A 20,758-nucleotide genomic window follows, 5' to 3' on the forward strand; every position below is an offset into this window, starting at 1 on the left:
TCTTGTCCAAAAAAGCTTATTCCGAAGCTTGCAGTCTAGACGTACCCATAGTGGACATACCCATACCTTTTGCATACATAGCCATGAAATTGTACAATGTACAAATGAGGATTTTTATACTACTGGTGTTAAGAGTTCTCACCCTACTGAAAAAATATGGCTTTCAGTTGGGAATTGTATTCAAGTTGTATGACAATACAATGGCAGTACTGGATATAAAGTTACATTGTTTTCTTCTCCCCACCCTTTTGAAGATAATCCCTATAGTAATACAAGATGGAGGTGAAACTACTTTTAAAAAATTAACATAGCTATTTCTTTAAACAAAGTTATAGCTAAGGTAACAAAAATGGCCTTTTTTACAGCTGAATAACATCTAACAAATCATTTACAGCCTGTGGAACAGTTGGGATTTTCCTTTTTAAATGCAGATGATATTTTGCTATTTGTGAAATATATAGCTAAATCCAAGCTGCACAGAGGAAATGATACTCTGGACACAATTTGCACAGATCTCCATGTTACCAATGGTTATGTACACATTCCCACTTTTATTTTCAAAGAGCCTGATGAAACTATTCTGATGGCTGATATAGGGCTTAATCATATTGTATGACAAAAAGAACGTACCAACATATGCACACATGGAAAAACATATCCATTACACATTGATGTATTAAAGTTGAGCATTAGTTATAAAGCATACCATAGGGAAAATTTAATATAGCATTTCATTGTTATGGTGCATTAGAAAATTATTCTATTAAATTTATTCCTGACTCCATAGCTGTACTGATTCGGGGGGTGGGGGGGTAGCTTACCTTACTTATGTTGGTAGAGACCCACTGATAGTGCACTTATAGATTCTGGAACACGGGGAAGAGTCAAATACTTTTATTTCATAGGTGCTGGAACTAAGAGTGCTATAGAACCCCTAGCCTGAAGTGTTTTCCATCCTTATTAGAGTTTATGGTCTGATTCAATGGCTTTCAGCATCTCCATTATACAAATTGCTCTGGCACCACTGCTTGCTTGGCTTATCACATCGCAAATAATGTTTACATGATTTTTATTATTATTTTAACCAGAAATTGGGGAACCTGATGGTGTTTGGATTTCAGGAACCTTCTAAATGTGGTTCCGTTTTTAAAAGTACTGTGAAACTTTCAAGTTCTGCATAACATTTCCCCCAAACCAAATTGTTTTTCCAAGAGATATTTAATTTTAAAAAGCATGGGTTTTTTTTAACTAAATGGGAGTCTATGCTCAAGAAAACAAAGATTCTTGCTTGACGGCAATTGTTCCCTTGTTTTTAAAACAAAAGAAAGAAAGTTCTAAAAGCATGCAACAGCACAATAGCTTCCATCTGGTCTTCAAAAAAATCTCAAATATCTGTTCCATCTTTTCTAATTTCAAGCAAAAGTTTCTGTCCTTTACAACATATATCATCAGTTCTCTCTGACTCACTTCCATTCTTTAATGTATTTCTTTACCAGTTTCTTTACCAACAATCCCATGTGCCCTTCCCCTCCTACTCCCAGCTTTCTTGCACAGAACAGCTTTGAATTCTCTTCAGGATTATTTCCAGTTTTGAATGAGACTGGTTATATTCCATTATGTCTAACCTGCGTGTAAAAGTGAAACTACAAGTAAGAAATGTAGTTTAAAAACAACTAATTTCTCCCTCAACTGGTGGTTGATGAGTAATTTCATGGATTCAATTATGCCTTATCTTCCCAGATGGAGTTATTAGGGGTATGTCATGCCACAATACTGAAAATGAATTGCTTACTTCAACCTTTTTTTGCTGTATGCGTGTATGTTACACATATGCTCCAGGGACTACAACCCAATTGCATTCAGTGTAAAAGTTCAGCTTAAATTCCAAGCAAAGGAAAAAACAGAAAGAAAGGTAAGAAACAGAAGGGGGGAAAAAAACATGCAAAAGGGCAGACTAGAAAATTGAAAGAGATTCTACAGAAGCCCAGTTAAGGCTGGCACCTGAAAACTATTGAAAAATTTCGTTTTGATCTTTCCATTCAAAATAGTCAATTCTCATTCTCCTCATAATGATTAAGAAAAAGGTGAAATTGGATTTTATTATCATTGATCTTTGTTATTACAATCGTTGTGTAGAGATTATTTGATAAGTGGCAAAGGCAGACCTTATTTTTAAAAAAATCCCACAAAGAATATTAACAAATGCACTGTCATTTAAAGTTTGATTAATGTTTATAAAGCAAACAAACTTCATTCCTTTCATAGGAAGAAAGTCCGATTTGTCCCCAAACAAGCTGTTATCTTGCAAATGAAGTCAGTAAATATTAAAATGTTCTATCGGGACATTTGGCATTGAAAGGTTTAAAAAAAAAACTAAACTACCAAAGGTGACATAAAAAAATCCCTGTGCAGCAGCGGGGCAGCATAGCCTATGCAGGATGTATGTGTATTCATGAAACTATGCCATGTATAAAGCAAACTGTATGAAGAGAAATGAAACAAACAATGGAAATACAATACAGATCAGGCAAAATCCCAAGATCTACAGGAAAGGCTTTGTCTATCCTGCAGATGGTACAACAGCACAACTCCAGGACTGTAGCTGTGCCACTGCAGCACCATAACATAGATGATTCCTTCAGCAACATAAAGGTTTTTTTCCCCCAATCACGGTAGTTAATCCAGACCACCAAAAATGCAGTTTCTTCCATCAGTCTAGCCACCACTACCTCTGGGAGTAAAGTCAAACTAACTCCAACATTCAAGGGTGCAAATTTTTCCACATCTCCCAAGTGAAGCAGAGAGCTAAATCGATTTAATTCTCAGTGTAGACCAGGATTAAGATAGTCTCTCCCATTGTAGAAGAAAGCATGGTTTTGAGCTTATGCCAACAATTTAGCATAATTAATGTAAAAACCAATTCCTGTTTTTACTTTATACAGGTTAATCATAACTGAAACACCACTCACCTGACCTGAAAACATTTATCACACGATATTTGTAAAGGTTGCGAATTGTTTTTTTAAAAACAACTGTCACTAAAATAAGATGACCTGAATACTTCTCTTTATTTCTCTGCTTAGAGGATTCACCAAGAAAAGCTGTTTTCTCAGAGCCGGCCCATGTATTTTCCTAACTAAACAACGGAAGTAGTCACCTATCTTGACAAAACAACAGATCCTGGTTTATTATACACATTTCTACATGGAACAGTATCTATCAGAGTTACAAACAACAGATGGATAATCCAGAAGCAAAGTAACCCAACATCGGTTAGCCGTTAGCAAATAAGGGTTTGTGGGGGTGGATTTCTGTCACACATGTCACAGTCGATAAGGAAGAGGATATCAAATGTGACTAACACATATCTTATCCATATCATTCATGTACAGATCAGGCCAGATCAAGGGCTTAATATTTTAGCTACCTCTACAACTTTTGCTTTCAAACGCAAAATAAAGTGAGCTTATTTCCTGGTACAATTTTATTCTTCTTATGTCGGATGTGGTAAAACTAATCATGCCACATGATTTGCACAATGATGTGAAGAATCATTAAAAAATGAATGTAGAGCACTTTCAACATGGAAAGCTGTAAATATTAAAGTGGGCCTGTTTTCACATGTGCTGAGTACCCACAATGCTGCCTCCCTCAATGAAACCTACTGATGATCAACAGCTGGAGGGGAGGGGAATCAAACCATATTTATTTAGATACCCAAGTGTGGATTTAATAGCTTAATTTTAGCATGCAATTTGTTTTCCATTTCTACCTTATTTTGAAATCAACAGTAATTTCTGTTTGAATTATATAGTTATATACCTGTTTACAAATAAATTCATATATCCTGTACCAAATGTCTACAAATATGATTGCTATATACATTCATCCAATAAGCACATAATTATGGAGCATAATCTGTTCCCCTTCCTCATCTGAGTATTCCCTTTGAAATCAATGAGACTATCTGCTTGCATACACTAAGTAGGATTTAGCCCTAAACATTGCAGTATTTACTTAGTCAATTGGCACTGAGCAATGATCATTAGAGGCGCAAGACCTAGCACAAATCACCATTATTCAACAAAATGGAGCTCCCAAGGAAAACAATGAAACCAGCAACATGAGACATTGGTGCATGGAATGACAGAATGATTTAGCATCTCTTTTTCTCTCTTTAATTATGCATCTTAAGAGGACAGGATGAGATAAAAACCACATTCATTTTATGCTAATTATCTAATTAATTGGAAATTCTTTCTTAAAGTACTATCTAGGTGCATGAAAGAATTAAAACCTTGCCTGAAAAAAGTATCTTCTTTGCACACACACAAAAATAATCTGGTGTATTTCAATTTTTAATGTATTAACCACAAATATGATTGCCTATATCAATATCAGGAATTGCACCTTTTTTCCTTTTATGATAGCATGGTCCCATCCAAGAAAATGCCTTTCACCTTATGACTCAACTTCCACTCTGCCCCTCTAAGTATCTGCACAGAATGCGCAAAACACAAACTTGTTCTGTTCTCATGTTTCTTTTGGGAGGATTCTTTTTTAATGCTTCATTACCTATAGCTTCTTTCCTACAAATAGCTCAGTTTTCAGGAAGAGGTTAATATTCTTCTCAGTATGTGAACATCCTAGCTAGCTCAATGAAACAGCATTAGAAGATATTCAGGCCTATCTACAGATACCTCCCATGGATGATCCCACTTGAGATACTCAAAATATGGTGTTAAAGGGGCCTTGAACATCTACATTCATGCTGTCCTCATATCAAGTAACAACACGGACTGAAGGAAACCCATCCAAACGAACCAGTGATGGAGAGCCATATAAAGGCTAATTCAGTCTCATATCGTGGATTTCCTATTGGAAGAATAAAGTGAAGCCAATACAACAAGGAGTTTGGAGAAAACAGATTAACAGGGCTACCTCTCTGAAACCAGTGAAGCCAACACATCTGTTTTAGTCTACCAAAGATCCACTGAGAAAAATAAGATATTTACACACAAATCAAAGAGCCAGAATTAAATCGCTATCTACTAAAGTCTTGTATGATTGTAAATGCAATGTGTGTAAACTTGTTAAATTTAATTGGTTCATACTGCTATACCAAATGTCACCAGACCCTTTTACATATAGATGCCACATGTTTATACATTCAAGTGGTACTGTATGTGCAATTTTTTATTCTACGTATACACACGAAGCTATGACATATTGCTATATGTGCCTTATGTGTTGGTAATACTTGCTTACAACTTGGTTTCCTACACTGTCCTCAATGAGGAAAAGAAAACTGTAAAGGAGACTACTACCTTGTCGGTGTCTGGATAGGATAAGCACCCACTAAAATCAGAATCAACAACAAGGCCTACAACTATTCAGCATATTCACTGTCCATCCTAAAAAGTACCTGGTCCTAATTTCACATCACTATCCCAGTCCCGGAGAACAAAATAATAGAAATATCTCGAGAATAAAAATTAGATTTGCTTTTAAAATGCAATAAAATTACAAGTTAGTAAACGTTATGGTTGCAAAAAGATTCCCAAAACAAGGGCTTGTAACATTGGGGTTCATTCACACATATCCATGGTCGCACACGTAAGGGAGTGGGGAACAGATTGTTTAATTTTTCAGTTTTCCAGTCCTTTGCAAATAGAGTATTTATTTCCATTAGTTACTATACATACTTTCTTTTCACTTTTCTCAGATCAATGAGATTCGTTTAGTAAAGTTTTCTTTTCTGTATTATCACAGAACAAATTATGGATTCAGCCAACTACTGGTGGGGATTTAAAAAAAATTAAGGTAGACTTATGGTCGAACCTTTCTTCCAACATTGCAAGATGCAGACCCGCCTGGCGTTTCTGAAATCAATACACAATTCTGGTTATACACTGCATACACATAAACATTGAGGCTGTTATTTAAAAAGTCTAATATTGGGATCACCAAGCACTCTACAGTAGGCAGACTTTCCTGAATCTCCTAACAATCCCCAAGATGTAACTAAAATTACACCACTGATTTTTCTAGTAGACTGTAGGTGGACAACTGAGATGCCTGTGTTGACGAAGAGGCATACGCAACATTAACCTGACAACAGGGCCGTCTTCTGTTCCAAAGAAAACAGAATCGACACACTAACATCAGCAGCGGGGAGCTCTGTGTTGCTGGACAGGAGTGTGTCTTGTTCTTTGAGAAAGATATGGAGCGTGTGAGAGAGCAGGGTACTTACTGTAGCTGAGACTAAGCTGTTATCTGCCAGGGTTAAGTGATGAGGCTCCCACCTCCTCAAAAATTTGGAGGAGAGGATCTTGCTAAGAAATGTCCGGGGGTGTCTGATGACACAAACCTGGATGTCCCCCTCTTGCAGCAGTTTATACCTCATGCCGTTGCAGTGCAGAAGGGGTCGCCTGCAACGAGCAGCACCCATTTTACTCCCCTCCGTAGCAGACATTTCACCCAGCAGTGGCTTGCTCTCCTCGATCTGTCGGAGATCGCCGGCCCCCCCAGAGCCGCCAGTAAAATCCATGGCAGCTTTTTTGCTGGATGCCGTTAAAAACAAGGGTTGTTGGGGTTTTTTTTTTTTTTTTTAAATGCGAGGAATTAAAAAAGTCACCCACACAAGAGGAAAAAAGCCGGAAGGGGTGGGGGGAGGAAAAACTGTCCAAGAGGATGGAGGGAGAAGGAATTAACTCCCCCACCCCCCACACACAAACACACAAAAAGCGATTTAAAAAAAATTCCTCCCTTCAGCTGCCCCCGGGCCCTCCAGCGGGTCCCTGCCCTCTTGTCCGAGGAGTCCCTGCTGCCTCCGGCGGCTTCACTTGGCCAAATCCATGCTCCCCGAGAGCGCAGGGGCAGATCCGGGCGCCGGGCGGAGGGAAGCCCGCCCTGTGAGGGAGCGCGGGGTGGGTCTCTGCCCCGGGCCCCCGGGGGCGTGCGCGAGCGGGGGGCGCGTGCGAGCGGGGCGGCGCGTGGGCATGGGGCTGCGGCGTCCGGAGAGGAGCGGAGCGGCTCCGCCGGCAGAGTGTTGCAGCAGCCGCAACGGCAGCAGCCACTCCGAGCGCCTCTGATTGGTCTCTTCGGAGTCATGTGCGGCGCCCCGCCACCCTCCACCTCTGACGTCAATGGTCGCCGCAGAGTGCGGGGCCGTTCGCTGTGTGCTGCCCGGGGTGCAAAGGAGGGGAGGGGGCACGTGGCCAGTGGCGGAGGGGGCGCGCGTGGGGAGGTAACGGTCGGCGCCTCGGCGGGAGAGGCTTGAAGGCTCGGGGGGGGGAGGGGTAGGAGAGGGATGTGGCTCTGGGCGGGGGGATCTGGGTGAAGGGGGAGAGGGACGGCGGGGGGGGGGGGGACAGAGCTGGAGGATGTAGGGCAGAGAGAGAGGCATGGGACCAGGGGGGCAGAGAGAGAGGCATGGGACCAGGGGGGCAGAGAGAGAGGCATGGGACCAGGGGGGCAGAGAGAGCTGGGGAGCACAGAGGGGTTAGAGCAGGAGGAGGGATTGGAGGTGCAGAGGGCAAGGAAGGGTTGCTCCCAGAAGAGGCAGGGTGCATGGGGAGGGAGGGAAAGGTTAGCATGAAACTGCAGAGCTATGTGGCCAGAGTAGGCATGACACCCCCCCTCATCCCAATGCCAGACCATCTGTCTAGCTGCCCTTCAGCCACTGGCCTTTTGTGGGAGACCACAGCCCTCTGCTGACAGAGGTCTTCCCTCAATCTGTTTCACATAACACCGGGCAAAAATAAGTCTGTTTCCTCCTTCCTCCACCCCCCCTTAAAAACACCCTTTCAAAAAAGCATGTGCACAACCCTCCTGCAAAGGCCTTGGAAGATCAGAACAGGAGACAAATGCTTTGCCTCTCTTCCCCACCCCCAGAATGGGAAGAAAGGAAGCCGCAGAGTGTGAATTTTGAAGTTGTTGGCTTTTGTGTCACCTTGTGTTGCAACTGACGCAGAACATGCTACAGGAAGCCTGTAATAGGCTGGTCGCGGTCACTGCTATGGTGAGTGTTCTTCCTCTGATCTCAAGAAAGTACTGGGAACTAAAACATCACCCAAAGGCATGTCAGCTGGCAGAGCGATAGTCCAGACCCCAACAAGAGGATGCCTGGATTCTATGGTGATCAGCATTCTAAATATACCTCAGTACAATAGACAGAAGGGTGGACGGATGCTTAAATAATAACCCTTTCAAAGCCATGCAGCAGCCATACAGCCTTACCGCCTCAGAAACAGCTGTCAAATGTCTATTAACAATAGGCTTGAGAAAGCCAGTCTGAAAAAAGCAACTCTTCAGACCTTCCTCCATCTCTTTAAAACAACCTACTTTGAAAGATGGATACTTTGGTGAACTCTCCCTTTTTTCCTTGCTTCCACCCCCACATCCCACTCCGTGCATAGAGACTGTTCAGGCACTTAGTAAGAGACAGCCCCTGCGCCACAGTGCTCACAGTCTAAACAGACCAGAAAGCCAAAGGCTCGGAGAAGGAGGCAACGGGTATGTCAATGCTGCAATTAGACTCCTGTGGCTGGCCCATGCCCACTGACTTGAACTCTTAGGGTTTAGGCTGTGGGACTGTTTAATTGTGGTGTAGCTATTCCAGCCTGGACTGCAACCCAAACTCTATTGGGACCCTCCCACCTTGCAGGGTCCTATAGCCCGGGCTCCAGACCAAGCCCAGACATCTCCACTGCAATTAAAAAGCCCTTGCAGCCTGACCCAAGTCAGCTTATCCAAGATCACACAGTAGGTCAGTGCCAGTAACAGAAATAGAACTCACGTTTCCTGGTTCAGTGCCTTATCTACTAGACCGCATTATGTGTTTCCAGTGCTATCAAACCTGCACTTCAGAAATCACTAAAATTCACTTAAAGGTTTTAAAAATTGCTTATTGAAAGAAGTAGTGGCCATGATAACAAGGATAGTGCAACATCTAGGTTAATTAAGAGGATCTAAATGCTTTTTTCCATGTCCCCCTCTCCCTCTTCAAACTAATTCAGTTGCAATATGTGTTTTAATCGGGATGTTCATCTTCTCCTCTCTAAGCCTGTAAAAGGAGGCTGGCCATATATTTAGCCCTTTGCATATTTCTGGCTGGGAATCCCATCTTACATTTTTCATGTGCTTCCAGTTCTTAATCTCTTGGCTGTGTATGTTCAAGTCCTTCAAGTGTTCTGCAGGAAGTCCCTCCTCAGTGCCAAAACAGAAGCATTGGCATCACATGTCTTCTTATGCTTGGTAGCACCCATTAATAACCATGTGTTAAAATAAAAACAATGTGAATTCTGAAGGAAATAAAGACAGGAAATCAGTGGGCACTTCTGGCTGCCAATAATACAGGTTGTACAGCAATGGGGGCTTGGAAAACCCATGACAAACACTTGAGATGCCAGAAGCTACATAGAAGAAATGTACTGCCTTTGGGCACCTGTGAAAGCAAACTCAGGACATACACCATAGCACAAACTAAACTGGAGGGTGGGGGGAGAGAAGGGAAGAAGTGAATATAACAAGAAACAAGATATAAATATACACCTGCCTAAAGAGAAGTTTAATGCTGCTTGAATTTGGTACTATCATAGGTGACCAAAAAAGGAGATTAAAATGTTCATTTGTTCAGTGCTTCCTAATTCATTTTACAGGAGGCTACAATGTTAACAGATGTTCTGGCAAACTCTTAGCCACAGCTCACGCAAGGAAGAAAAATTCACTTACTAACCGAGCCCAGAAATTTCTGTTGTCAAATGGTAATGCTTTTGTGTTTGCAATAAAAGGAAGATAGAAGCTGACTAGTCAGAGAAATGAGCTGGTTTTCAGAGCAGAGGACTGAGCATCAGAAATTTCCAAATTGTGATTTTGTCTGTCCATCTAGGTTGAGCACAACAAAGCTCCTTGTAATAGCTGATCCTTTCATACAAATATTTACTATTCTGCCTCAGTTTCCCCCTCAGTATGGTGGGGATAATAGAGCTTCTTACCTCCCTTACAGGGGTCCTTTTTGGCTTAATTCATCACACGATGCTTGTAAACTGCCATTGCTGACTCAGAGCAAATCCCTGCTTGAGTCAATTCATTGTCATGACAGTACTGTACTGTTTTAAATGTTTCAAAACTATTCTTTTCTGAATTTGGGAAATATATCAGATTCCACTGAATTCATGGAAACATCCAGCAGTGCACTGTTACTAGAGATTTTAAGGGTCCTGAGAGTTGAACTTTGTTTAAAATCACAGTCCAAAAGGAGAGGTGGAAGTGCCATTGTTTGGGACATTTGAATCTTGACCAGATAGTACTAGAAAATGTCCTATAGGGCACCGTCCTACGCTGTCTTGGGGAGTTGGACTAGCTCTAGGGTTCTCTGATTTCATAAAGTTAAAACTCTCCTAGAATCATCTCCCTTTCTCAGCTCTGTAATCATTTTGTGTATGTCTGCACTACAAGGGTACTTCGAAATAAGTTATTTCAGAATAATAACTCCTGAAATAGTTATTTTGAAATAGCGTGTCCACACTACAGGAAAGCCTCGAAGTTAGTCTGAGGCAGGCTCCCTTAATATGGATGCACTACCTCAATTTAGAGTCCCAGGAAGCAGTGGGGAGTAATTACTTTGAATTGCCCTAAGGGAGGAGCTATTTTAAAATAGCAGCAGTGGAGCATCCACAATACCACTATTTCGAAATAGCAATTTCAAAATAGGCATTATTGCTCATGAAATGAGGCTTTATTATTCCAGAATAAGAAGCTTTTTATTTAAAAAAAAATGTCAAAATAACAGGCTGTGTGGACACTCCCATTGTTATTTCCAAAATAATGCTGTAGTGTAGACATGCCCTTTCTGTTAGGTTATGTCTAGACTACAGTCTTCTTGCACAAGAAGCTTTTTTTGGAAGAGATCTTCCAAAAAATCTTCTTGCAAAACAGAGCATCCACACTGCAAAAGCACATCGAAAAAGCGATGCGCTTTTTTGAAAAACGGCATCTAGACTGCCTGGATGTTATCTCGCATACAAACAGTGATTGCTATGGACAGACTGGCCACCAGGGCACCTTTGCTTTTTCCTCTTCCCTCTTCTTTCAAAAACACTTCCTCTTCCCTGTCCACACATGCCTTTTTTGCAAAAGAGCTCTTTCACAGAAAGGCTTCTTCCTCCTAGAATGAGGATTACCAATTGCACAAAAAACCCTCGATTTACTGTCGAAAGAACATGCTTGCAGTGTGGACAAAACTCTGTAGTCTAGACATAGCCTTAGGTTCTCACAGTATTTAATTCTGAAAATTGACAGAAGCACTTCCACATGTAGATCACAGCATGGGCTCAGGAGGACTAGATGAACTAAATCATACTCATGAGAGATAGGAAATAGTATTTTTCTTCTGCTCTCTGCTTCCAAAATGTGGGTTTTTTTGTTTTCAGTATTTGGTCCCTATGTTCTCCATTTCCTGGCTAATAGCAGCCAGTTGCAGTCCAGTTCTAACTATTCAGACTTACATTCTGAGTTATAAATCCGTTTTTGTTTCACTGCATGCAGGATCCATACTTTCAAATGCTTGAGTCAACAAACCAGGATCTTCTTTCTATCGATAGTCCACTTCTTTCCCAACCTTACTCCCATATCATCCCAAGTTAATGGGAAAAGTCCTCACCTCAACAAAATTCATAAAGCTGCCACCTTATCCTTCTTTAAATCCCTCATCAGCACTTACCTCTGCTATAGTGCCTACAAATCACTCCTGACAAGCATTATGTAGGCAAGTGACAAACTGCAACTTCTGCTTTTCCGCTAAACTTTATTCATGTTATTGTTATCTCATCCTCCACCCTACTTCTATTCTATTTGTCTTTTTCATACAGCTGTTGCATCCCATCAGTCATGTAGATCATGAGCATTCAGGGGCATGGACTGCCTTCTTTGTACTGCACCTACCACCGTGAGGCCTGATGTTTGATTGTGCATAGGAACTACTGTGATAGAAATAATATATAAAAATAAGAATGCCAAGAAAAATGACTTGTGAGACAGAGCTGTAAACCCAACTCAGCAGAAGTATCTGAAATGTCATTAAAACAGAAGAGGTCCAACACCAGAAAAGAGTGTTGGCGAGAGTGCATAGGTGACCACGCACTGCTCCTGCTTTGAGCACTAGCTCTGCAATCCCATTGGCCAGGAACCCGTTGCTGGCTGCTTCTGGGCTGCAGCATGGTTTGCAGTGCCAGGAGAGGCAAGAAGCCTGCCTCAGAACCCCGCTTCATTGCTGACTAGGAGCCATTCCAGCTAAGCCCCTCCTGCCACAGCCTTGACACACCCAAAACTGAGGTCGCCTCCTACACTCTAAAGCTCTCATCCTCAGCCTCACTCTGGAGCCCACACTCTAGTCAAATTATGTTGGGTCATGGGCATCAACAATTTTCTTCAAACGGGTCATGAGGGAAAAAGTTTGAAAACCAATGGGCTAGTAGTCTATCAGACCTAACTTGAATTCAGCTATTGCAGGTAACGATAACAGTGAATGCAATACATTACAGGCTTTAGAGCAGAGATCTCAAAGTCAGTTTAACTTAGGGCCAGAAGCAGTCTTCAAATCCTTCTAGTGGGCCAGTGTGGGCATTCCCCTCCGGCAGCTTCTCTGAGGGGAGCGAGATCTCCACATGTCTCTCTCCCACTCCTGCACATTTGCTGACCTACATATCCCTTTCCTGCACATCCCCCTGCCCCATCTGTGGCCTAGGGGAGGTGTGTACAGAGCTGTCCCATTCACAGAATGGTTTGGGGCAGTCTCTGGGCCTCATACAGGGAAAGCAGAACACTTCAGCCTGCTGTGCTCCTGGCCTGGGAGATGGTGACAGGCTGCTGTGTTGCTCTGCTTCCCCACAGCTCCTGCCACTGTGATGAATGTGGGGGCCTGACCCCTACAGATATCCTATGCTAGGCTCCCCAGAAATCCCCAAGGTCAGTCCTTTGGGGTAGGAGGTTTGGGGAAAGGGATGCAATGGGGTGGTGAGTGGACAGAGCAGGTTTAGGAAGAGCAGCAACTGGACTTGGGGAAAAGTACAGACTCCCCCCCCCCCCCAACATGTTCTGGGAGCCACGCAGGATAGATTGTGGAACTGTTCAGGCCTTAGATAGCTCCCAAGCCTTGAGTTTGAGAACCCTGCTGTAGAGCACACTATGATCAACCACTACTTAAGCCTTAGACTTAAAGGACAAAAGAGGCTGTTTACAGGTAATCATCCAGACAGTGAGGGAAACACTCCTGATGGCTTTCATTGCATATTTTAAGCCATAAACCAGTCCATACTCCATATTTCTAACTTTATATACAAGAATGATACATACACCAAAATAGGATATACAGATCTAGCAGACTATGACATTAAAATTGATAGGTTCCATGAGGTATTTTGTCCAAAGGATCAAGTTATGCATATTGTCAATTTTATAAAGCATGGGGGGGAAAAGCAAATCACAGTGAAGAAACACAGTAAGCAATTTTACCAAGAAAGAGAAAAAACAAATCCAGTTCTGTCAGCACAAAAGACTGTGGCTGACCACAGAAACCAGTGTTTCTGGGCTACAACAGAATTATATAGTGTGAAATCTGGACTTTTTTACGATTAATTAATTCAGTGTTTGTTGTGTAGGCAGGCCTGCCAACGGGGGCAGGGAGGGAGAGAGGGGAAGCAGGGGTGGTAGGAACCAAATGGGGCAGCCCAGCGATTCTGCAGTACAGCAGTGGCTGGAGCCCCAGGCCCTTTAAGTCACCACCAGAGCACATGTAGCATGCTTTGTGTGGCTCTGAGGATTGGGAGGGGCCTGCCACACCCTGGCAGCACTGAGGGCTGGCTGCCCGCCCCTGACTCCTCTCCCTTTTTGGTCCAAGATCCCGTCTTTCCGGAGCATGGAGCTAGCCCTTCCCACATTGCCATGGGGCCTACAGAGGCTGTCAGCTCCTCTGTGTGCAGGCTTACCCTATGGCTTGCTCCTTGCAAAACAGAAAAAGAAAGCAGAAAAGGAGTAACACTTGACTGGGATTTTTAGTGAAACAGGAAAGATTTGAGATACAAATGGAAGAAACAAGAAGAGAATTAAAGAGATCAGAAATAAGATCATGGATGGGCAACCAGATGAGTGACCCTCCTTCACATCAGTGGGCTGCAGCAACCTGCACCCCACTGGGGTTCCACCTGTCCCCCCCCCCATGGCACTCCCTGTCTGCTCCCCTCCCTTCCCACACCTCTTGCACACTGGGTCCCAAAACCCTGCACCTACCCACTCCTTCCTCTCCTAGCACTTTTGGAGTACATGAATCACCTGATTTGCGCTCCCTCTCTGCTCCACCCCTTTCCTCTCAGAGCTTGAATACTGCAAACAGCTGATTCAAAGTGTTCCAGCTCTGGGAGGGAGGGAGAGGAGTGGGGACAGAGCACAAATGAGACAATTTATAGCTCCTCTGTAGTTGCTGGAAGAGGGGAGGAGCAGGAAGTGCAAGGCTCCAGTGCTCTGTTGCATGAGAAGCACATGAAAAAGGAGGGCAGCTAGGGGATCTGCGGGCCTCTGATGGAGCCCCAGTGGGCCACATGGAGCCCACAGGTCACAGGTTTCCCCAACACTGAAGATGGAGCCTGTCTTAAAATCAGGTCCTAAAGCCTTTATTAAAAACCTTGCCTATTGATGTATAACTACCATTGTACTACTAATAAATTAATGGAGATTGCCTATCTCCTAGAACTGGAAGGGACCTTGAAAGGTCATCAAGTCCAGTCCCCTGCCTTCACAGCAGGACCAAGTACCCTTCCTGACAAATTTTTGCCCCATCTCCCTAAATGGCCTCTACAAGGATTGAACTCCTAACCCTTGGTTTAGCAGGCTAATGCTCAAACCACTGAGCTATCCCTCCCCCCAATTAGTAACTTGTAAACTAATTTCCTGATGGGTTAACTGCACAGTGCAAACCATGATTAGGTCAGCACATCCACACTGGAGTTTGCACCAGTTTACATTGATGCAGTTGGTCGATTTTAGGGGTTTACTACAGCAGCTACATTGATGCAGAACATCTACATTAGGGCTACGTCTAGACTAAATCCCTTTTTCGTAAAAGGGATGTAAATTAGACGTATCGCAATTGCTAATGAAGCGGGGATTTAAATCTCCCCTGTTTCATTAGCATAAAAATGGCTGCCGCTTTTCTACGGCACGGAGCTTTGCCGGAGAAAAGCGCCAGTCTAGACGCTGATCTTGCGGAAAATAAAGCCTTTTCCAAAAGATCCCTTATCCCTCTATGAAGGGATCTTTCGGAAAAGGCTTTATTTTCCGCAAGATCAGTGTCTAGACTGGCGCTTTTCTCCGGCAAAGCTCCATGCCGGAAAAAAGCGTCAGCCATTTTTATGCTAATGAATCGTGGGAGATTTAAATCCCCACTTCATTAGCAATTGCGATACGTCTAATTTACATCCCTTTTACGAAAAAGGGATGTAGTCTAGATGTAGCCTAGGGGCTTGCATCTGTAAAGCTGTATCACTGTAACTACACATGTGGCTGAAAATCCCCATGTAGATAAGGGCCTGGACTAAAATACAAAGTTATGACTGCATAGCACTGTCAGCCAGGAGTGTGAAAAAAATCACACCTTCTAGCCAACATAGCTCTTCTAACTAAACAATCTGGCTAGATGCAGCTGTGCTAACAGAAGAGTGCTTCTCTCAGTTTAACCAACATGGTTCAAAAGTTCATATTACATGCTAGCAGATGGATGGACTTTTGTCAGCATATGTTGTATCTGCACAAGAGGTCATGCTGGCCTGGGGTCACCAAGATAGCTATGCTGGCATAGGCTCTGTAGTGTGGATATGGCCTCTTAGACTGGTTTCTGACCATGGATATCAGGATTTGGCCCTAGTTAGTTCTGCAATTGAGATTAAAGTGAAACCATAAATTTTCTATACTATGACCCTAGTTTTACCACGAAAAGAGGAAATGTTGGATGAGGTCAATGGAATCAAAATACCAGAAAGATAGGATGAGTAGAGGAAATGGGATTGGTTTTAAAATAAATACAACATTTGCCAAAGTGTTTGGGATGATAACAAGAAATACAGACAGAGGAAAACAATGCCATGGGAATGATAGCAAAGCTGTAGAAAAAAGAAGCTGCAGAGATAAATAAATCACCCAATGCACAGAGACTAGGAGATCACAGACAGATACTGAGAGAGCAAACAGCTAGCTGAAAGTAACGTTCCTCTTCACATTTTGTTTTGATGAAAACTGCTTGTGGATCTTTGATACCAGATAGACAAAGGAATTCAGCTGGAAAGTCAGCTCACTTTGGGTGTCAGCTTCAGTTAACTTGTAACCAAGGCTGAAACACCACCTAATGTGGGGTTACAGGACAGCAGTCATTAATTAACTATGCTGTTTCTTAATGTCCCAGACCAAGAGGATAATGGCTGTGGGAGGAAGTTTGTGTGATCAGTTAGGAGCTGTGAAACTAGAAGTTTGGGAACACAGGCATGACAGTCATCTATTTCCAGGCATACAGGATGCCACCAAGCCATTTTAAGGTCAAAGGAATAGGCTCTACAGTTGATGGATTTTAGCATCTGCAAATTAATATCCAAATGAGAGTAATGGAATGAACAGTAGTCCCAACAAATTATTTCCATATTCTTAGTGCAGTGGGCTCCAATCTGTTTAAGCACAAGATCACTTCACGAATTTAAGGGCAAAGGAGGATCTAACTCAAACCCAAACATCCTTGCCCCATCTCAGTCTCCGCCACTTCTCCGAGATTCCACCCCTTCCTAAAATAAAACACTTTGAAAGTAGTAATAACAACTCAAGTATGTGTTGGGTTGGGGAGTGACAGAGTGTGTGTGTGAGAGATTGGGACACACACGTATGTGAGTGACAGAGATGCGCATTGCTCCTTCAAATATGTGGAACTCATTCAGACATAGGAACAGCTTCCAGCAAGCTCCTTCCACCCTGAGCCCTATCATGCCCCTGTGTTCTGTGGAGATGGGGTACAAGGGTGGAGACGGGGCACCCTGACTATAATGTCCCCTTCTTCTCCTTTCCCTCCCCTGCACAAGCAGCAGGAGGCTCCTAGGGGTAGCTCCAAGGCAGAGGGCAGAAGCAGTATGGCAGGAATAATATGGTAGTGGCAGTAGTATGGCAGAGAGGCAGCTGAAATGCTGGTCCTCGATAGCCTCCTAACCAGACCAGATAGGCTCACCTGTCAGAGGCTCAAGGATCTACTGTGACCTTTATTTTAGGGGAAAAAAAGAAGATATGGGCTACCTATGGAGAGAATGTTTCCTATGGTTTAGGGATGAAAATCCAGAAATCATGTGTTGCCTGGGGAAAGGGAATGGTTTCAGCAGAGACGGTTATTCTTCTGCACACCCACTTAGAATACAAAAATATACAGGCTCATACATTAATCGAATCGGGTTACAAAAAGGCCACAGGAAAAACAGTCCAGGGAGAAGGTACAATTGAAGTCTTGGTGGAAATTAGTTGCTACCACTTTGACTGCTTTCCATAAACATGCTGCTGCATGAACTAATGAGACATTTTCATTCACCAGCCAGCCTCAATGCAGACTTACCCATCTAACTAACAGTTTCTGTGATGGGGAGGCGTGGTGGGTGGGTGGATGCGTGTGTCTGTGTGTTGGTTTGTTTCAATGTGTGTCTCCGCAGAAGTGTCTGTCTCTATGCTGCCACTGTATGTGTCAATGACTGTCTGGGAGCGTGTGCTGTTCATGTTTTATGTATGTATATCTTTTGTTTTAAACAGTTCCCTCACAAAAGCAAGGAGTCAGACATCTCATGAGATTGTTAGTTAAAACCAAGACGAGGCAGTGAGAGATGGCAAGGGATAATTTACTGACAAAAAGAGGGAGATCTAGCTACAGTTAATCATCTACCTCGGTATTCACATGAAAGGCTGGGGGAGTTAACTCTAGACATGAAAATGTCCCAGGGGAGGATAACACACATCATGTTGGATGAGGTGATGAAGACAGTAAATTATGTGAAGGCTGACAAAGGAACAGAACCAGATGTGACCTGACCCTAGAGAAAGGGTAACAACAGGGAGTGGGCAGACAGATAAGAATTCCTTGGAAACTGGATCCCTGTCTTTTTGAGGCTCAGATATGGAAACTGGCCTCCCACCTGATACTGTAAAAAAAAGGGGATACTCCACTACCATCATCACATCAATTGCTGGGGAGATCCCAAGAATGCACACTTCACTTCTTTACAGAGGAAAAAGGACTGTAAGCTATCTAAACTCCTACTTGTCACATGTGGCCACAATAGTGGTACTATTAATTCACCCAGCAATATCGTCAATCTATCCAACTACACATTCAGCCCAGCAGAAGAGTCTGTCCTATCTTGGGAACCCTCTTCCCCTCTTGCCCCAAGATGATACAGTTCCGTGGTGATCTGGAAGCCTACTTTCACCGCCTCCGACTCAAGGAATACTTTCAACACAACACTGAACAGTGCACTGACACACATATATCTTCCTACCATCAAGAAGAATTCTGCATGGACTCCTCCTGATGGTCGAAATGACATACTGGACCTATACATAGAATGGTTCCACCGACATGCACAGGCAGAAATTGTGAAAAAGCAGCATCCCCATAACCTTTGCCGTGCGGAATGCAATGCCATCCACAGCCTCCGAAACAGCTCTGACATTGTAATAAAAGAGGCTGATAAAGGAGGTGCTGTTGTCCTCATGAATAGGTCAGACTACCAAAAGGAGGCTGCCAGAAAACTCTCCAATACCACAATCTATAGGCCACTATCCTTTTGGAAAAAGGCTTCTTCCTCATAGAAAGAGGATTACCAATGCCGGAAAAACCCCTCTGTTCCTTCGATTTACTTTTTGAAGAATACGATTGCAGTGTGGATGTAACTCAGGTTTTGTCAGAAAAATGGCTATTTTTCTGACAAAACTCTGTAGTGTAGACATACCCCCAGATAGCCAGACCACATATGGGTTGAACCTCTCTAGTCCAGCACTTTCTGGTCCAGCAACCTTCGTTGCCTGGCATGATTTCAGTTTGCTGGATGTCCACTGATCCTGGGTGTAGCCAAGCCTCCTGCAGTCCCATACAGTTTGTTTACAGCTACCAGTCCTGGCTCTCAGTGTTCTGTGCTGTTAATTAGCTCTGATTTACTCCTAAATGTCTTTTAAGAGTCCAGTAAGCAGTGGAATTGTTGGTAATGCTGCTAGACAATATTGGCCTCCTGTGGTTTGGCAAACTCTCTGGTCTGGCACCAATCAGGTCCCGAGGGTGCTGGACTTGAGGGCTACGTCTACACTGGTCCCTTTTTCGAAAGGGGCATGCTAATTTTAAACTTTGGAATAGGGAAATCCGTGGGGGATTTAAATATCCCCCACGGGATTTAAATAAAGATGTCCGCCGCTTTTTTCCGGCTTGGGGAAAAGCCGGAAAAAAGCATCTAGACTGGCCCGATCCTCCGGAATAAAGCCCTATTCCGGAGGATCTCTTATTCAAAGTAGGAATAAGAGATCCTCCGGAATAGGGCTTTATTCCGGAGGATCGGGCCAGTCTAGACGCTTTTTTCCGGCTTTTCCCCAAGCCAGAAAAAAGCGGCGGACATCTTTATTTAAATCCCGCGGGGGATATTTTAATCCCCCGCGGATTTCCCTATTCTGAAGTTTAAAATTAGCATGCCCCTTTCGAAAAAGGGACCAGTGTAGACGGAGCCGAGAGGTTCAACCTGAATTTGGGATTATGCTAGAGCCCCCATAGAACCACAATACATGACCTTAATAGTATAAACCTTCAATGATTTTGCCATATCTGGTATGTACAGAATATTTCCCCCATATTTTCAGACAGTTCCCCCCATTTTAATAAGTTCTCTTCCATTTAATGAGTGCTTTGACTAGCACATCGTTCAAGTTACTGACACAAGTTCATCAACAGCCATCACCAAAACAAAAGCCCTCTCCAACTCCTTGTGTGATTGAAAGCAGCAAGCAGCCTGCAGGTTCCAGTGTCCCTCGCTCTGATCTAGAAATAGATACAGAAATACATCTAGAGACCACATGGTAGAAAAATCATCAATCCATTCCTGCTTCAGTTGTTTCATGCATTATGATATGATGTGTCATTCAAAACCATTGTTTTCAACAGGAAGCAAGTCTGGCCACTTTTGCAATTTAGATTCTGGGTAATATAAAGGGGTGCGGTATGCAAAGCAAACAACACCAGACTAACAGCTTTTTCTAAGGAGTTGTCTTTTCACTTATATTCCAGGAGGCAGAACCTTCTATGGATTGTTCAGGAGACCACTGATTCACTTTGTTACCTTAGTCAAATGTGTTAACTTCTTTGTGCTTCATCTTTCCAATTGTTAAGTCAGGAGAATAAAGCTGCCTATCCACTTTTTAAGGCTTTCTGAATTCTGTGTAGTATGATGTAACAAAAGTAAAGCAATGTGAGAAAATTAAGAACATTCTATTGATTTTATTTTTTCTTTAAAACTAATTAACCAGGTTTATTGTAACAGGGTGTACAACATTCTCAAGCTGATCTCATCTGTTTACTAGAGAACTATAAATCCAAGGTGACAAGAACACAGAAGGGTTTTAGTTTGCACTTTGTGTAATGACAATGTGGGCGGAGAATATGTTTTTTCCAGGAAAAGAGTTTGTTAAAGAAATCTCAATGGGTTATATA

At 43.0% G+C, this 20,758-nt stretch overlaps 1 protein-coding gene and 1 long non-coding RNA gene across 8 annotated transcripts in view; one reads left to right on the forward strand and one right to left on the reverse strand.

Annotated features, from left to right (window-relative positions):
• The window catches only part of CMIP (c-Maf inducing protein), a 201,118-nt gene extending 194,109 nt beyond the window's left edge, over nt 1-7,009 (reverse strand). For 4 of the 7 annotated variants that reach the window (XM_006122667.4, XM_006122666.4, XM_025184432.2 and 1 more), the window contains exon 1: nt 6,254-7,005. In XM_006122667.4, coding sequence (XP_006122729.1) covers nt 6,254-6,550 — 297 coding nt within the window. In that variant the 5' untranslated portion in view covers nt 6,551-7,005. Of the gene's footprint in view, nt 1-821; nt 6,232-6,253 lie in introns of those variants that run through there. The other 3 variants (XM_075939998.1, XM_075939999.1, XM_075940000.1) reach the window with 3 other exon arrangements.
• Nucleotides 6,174-20,517, forward strand: LOC112545712 (uncharacterized). Its single transcript, XR_003089261.2, has 3 exons — nt 6,174-6,245; nt 7,897-8,023; nt 20,336-20,517. It is a non-coding gene; the product is annotated as an uncharacterized LOC112545712 (long non-coding RNA).
• The last annotated feature ends 241 nt before the right edge of the window (nt 20,518-20,758 follow it).

This window comes from Pelodiscus sinensis, chromosome 12 (genome assembly GCF_049634645.1).
Source record: "Pelodiscus sinensis isolate JC-2024 chromosome 12, ASM4963464v1, whole genome shotgun sequence".
In the NCBI taxonomy this organism is placed as follows: domain Eukaryota; kingdom Metazoa; phylum Chordata; order Testudines; family Trionychidae; genus Pelodiscus; species Pelodiscus sinensis.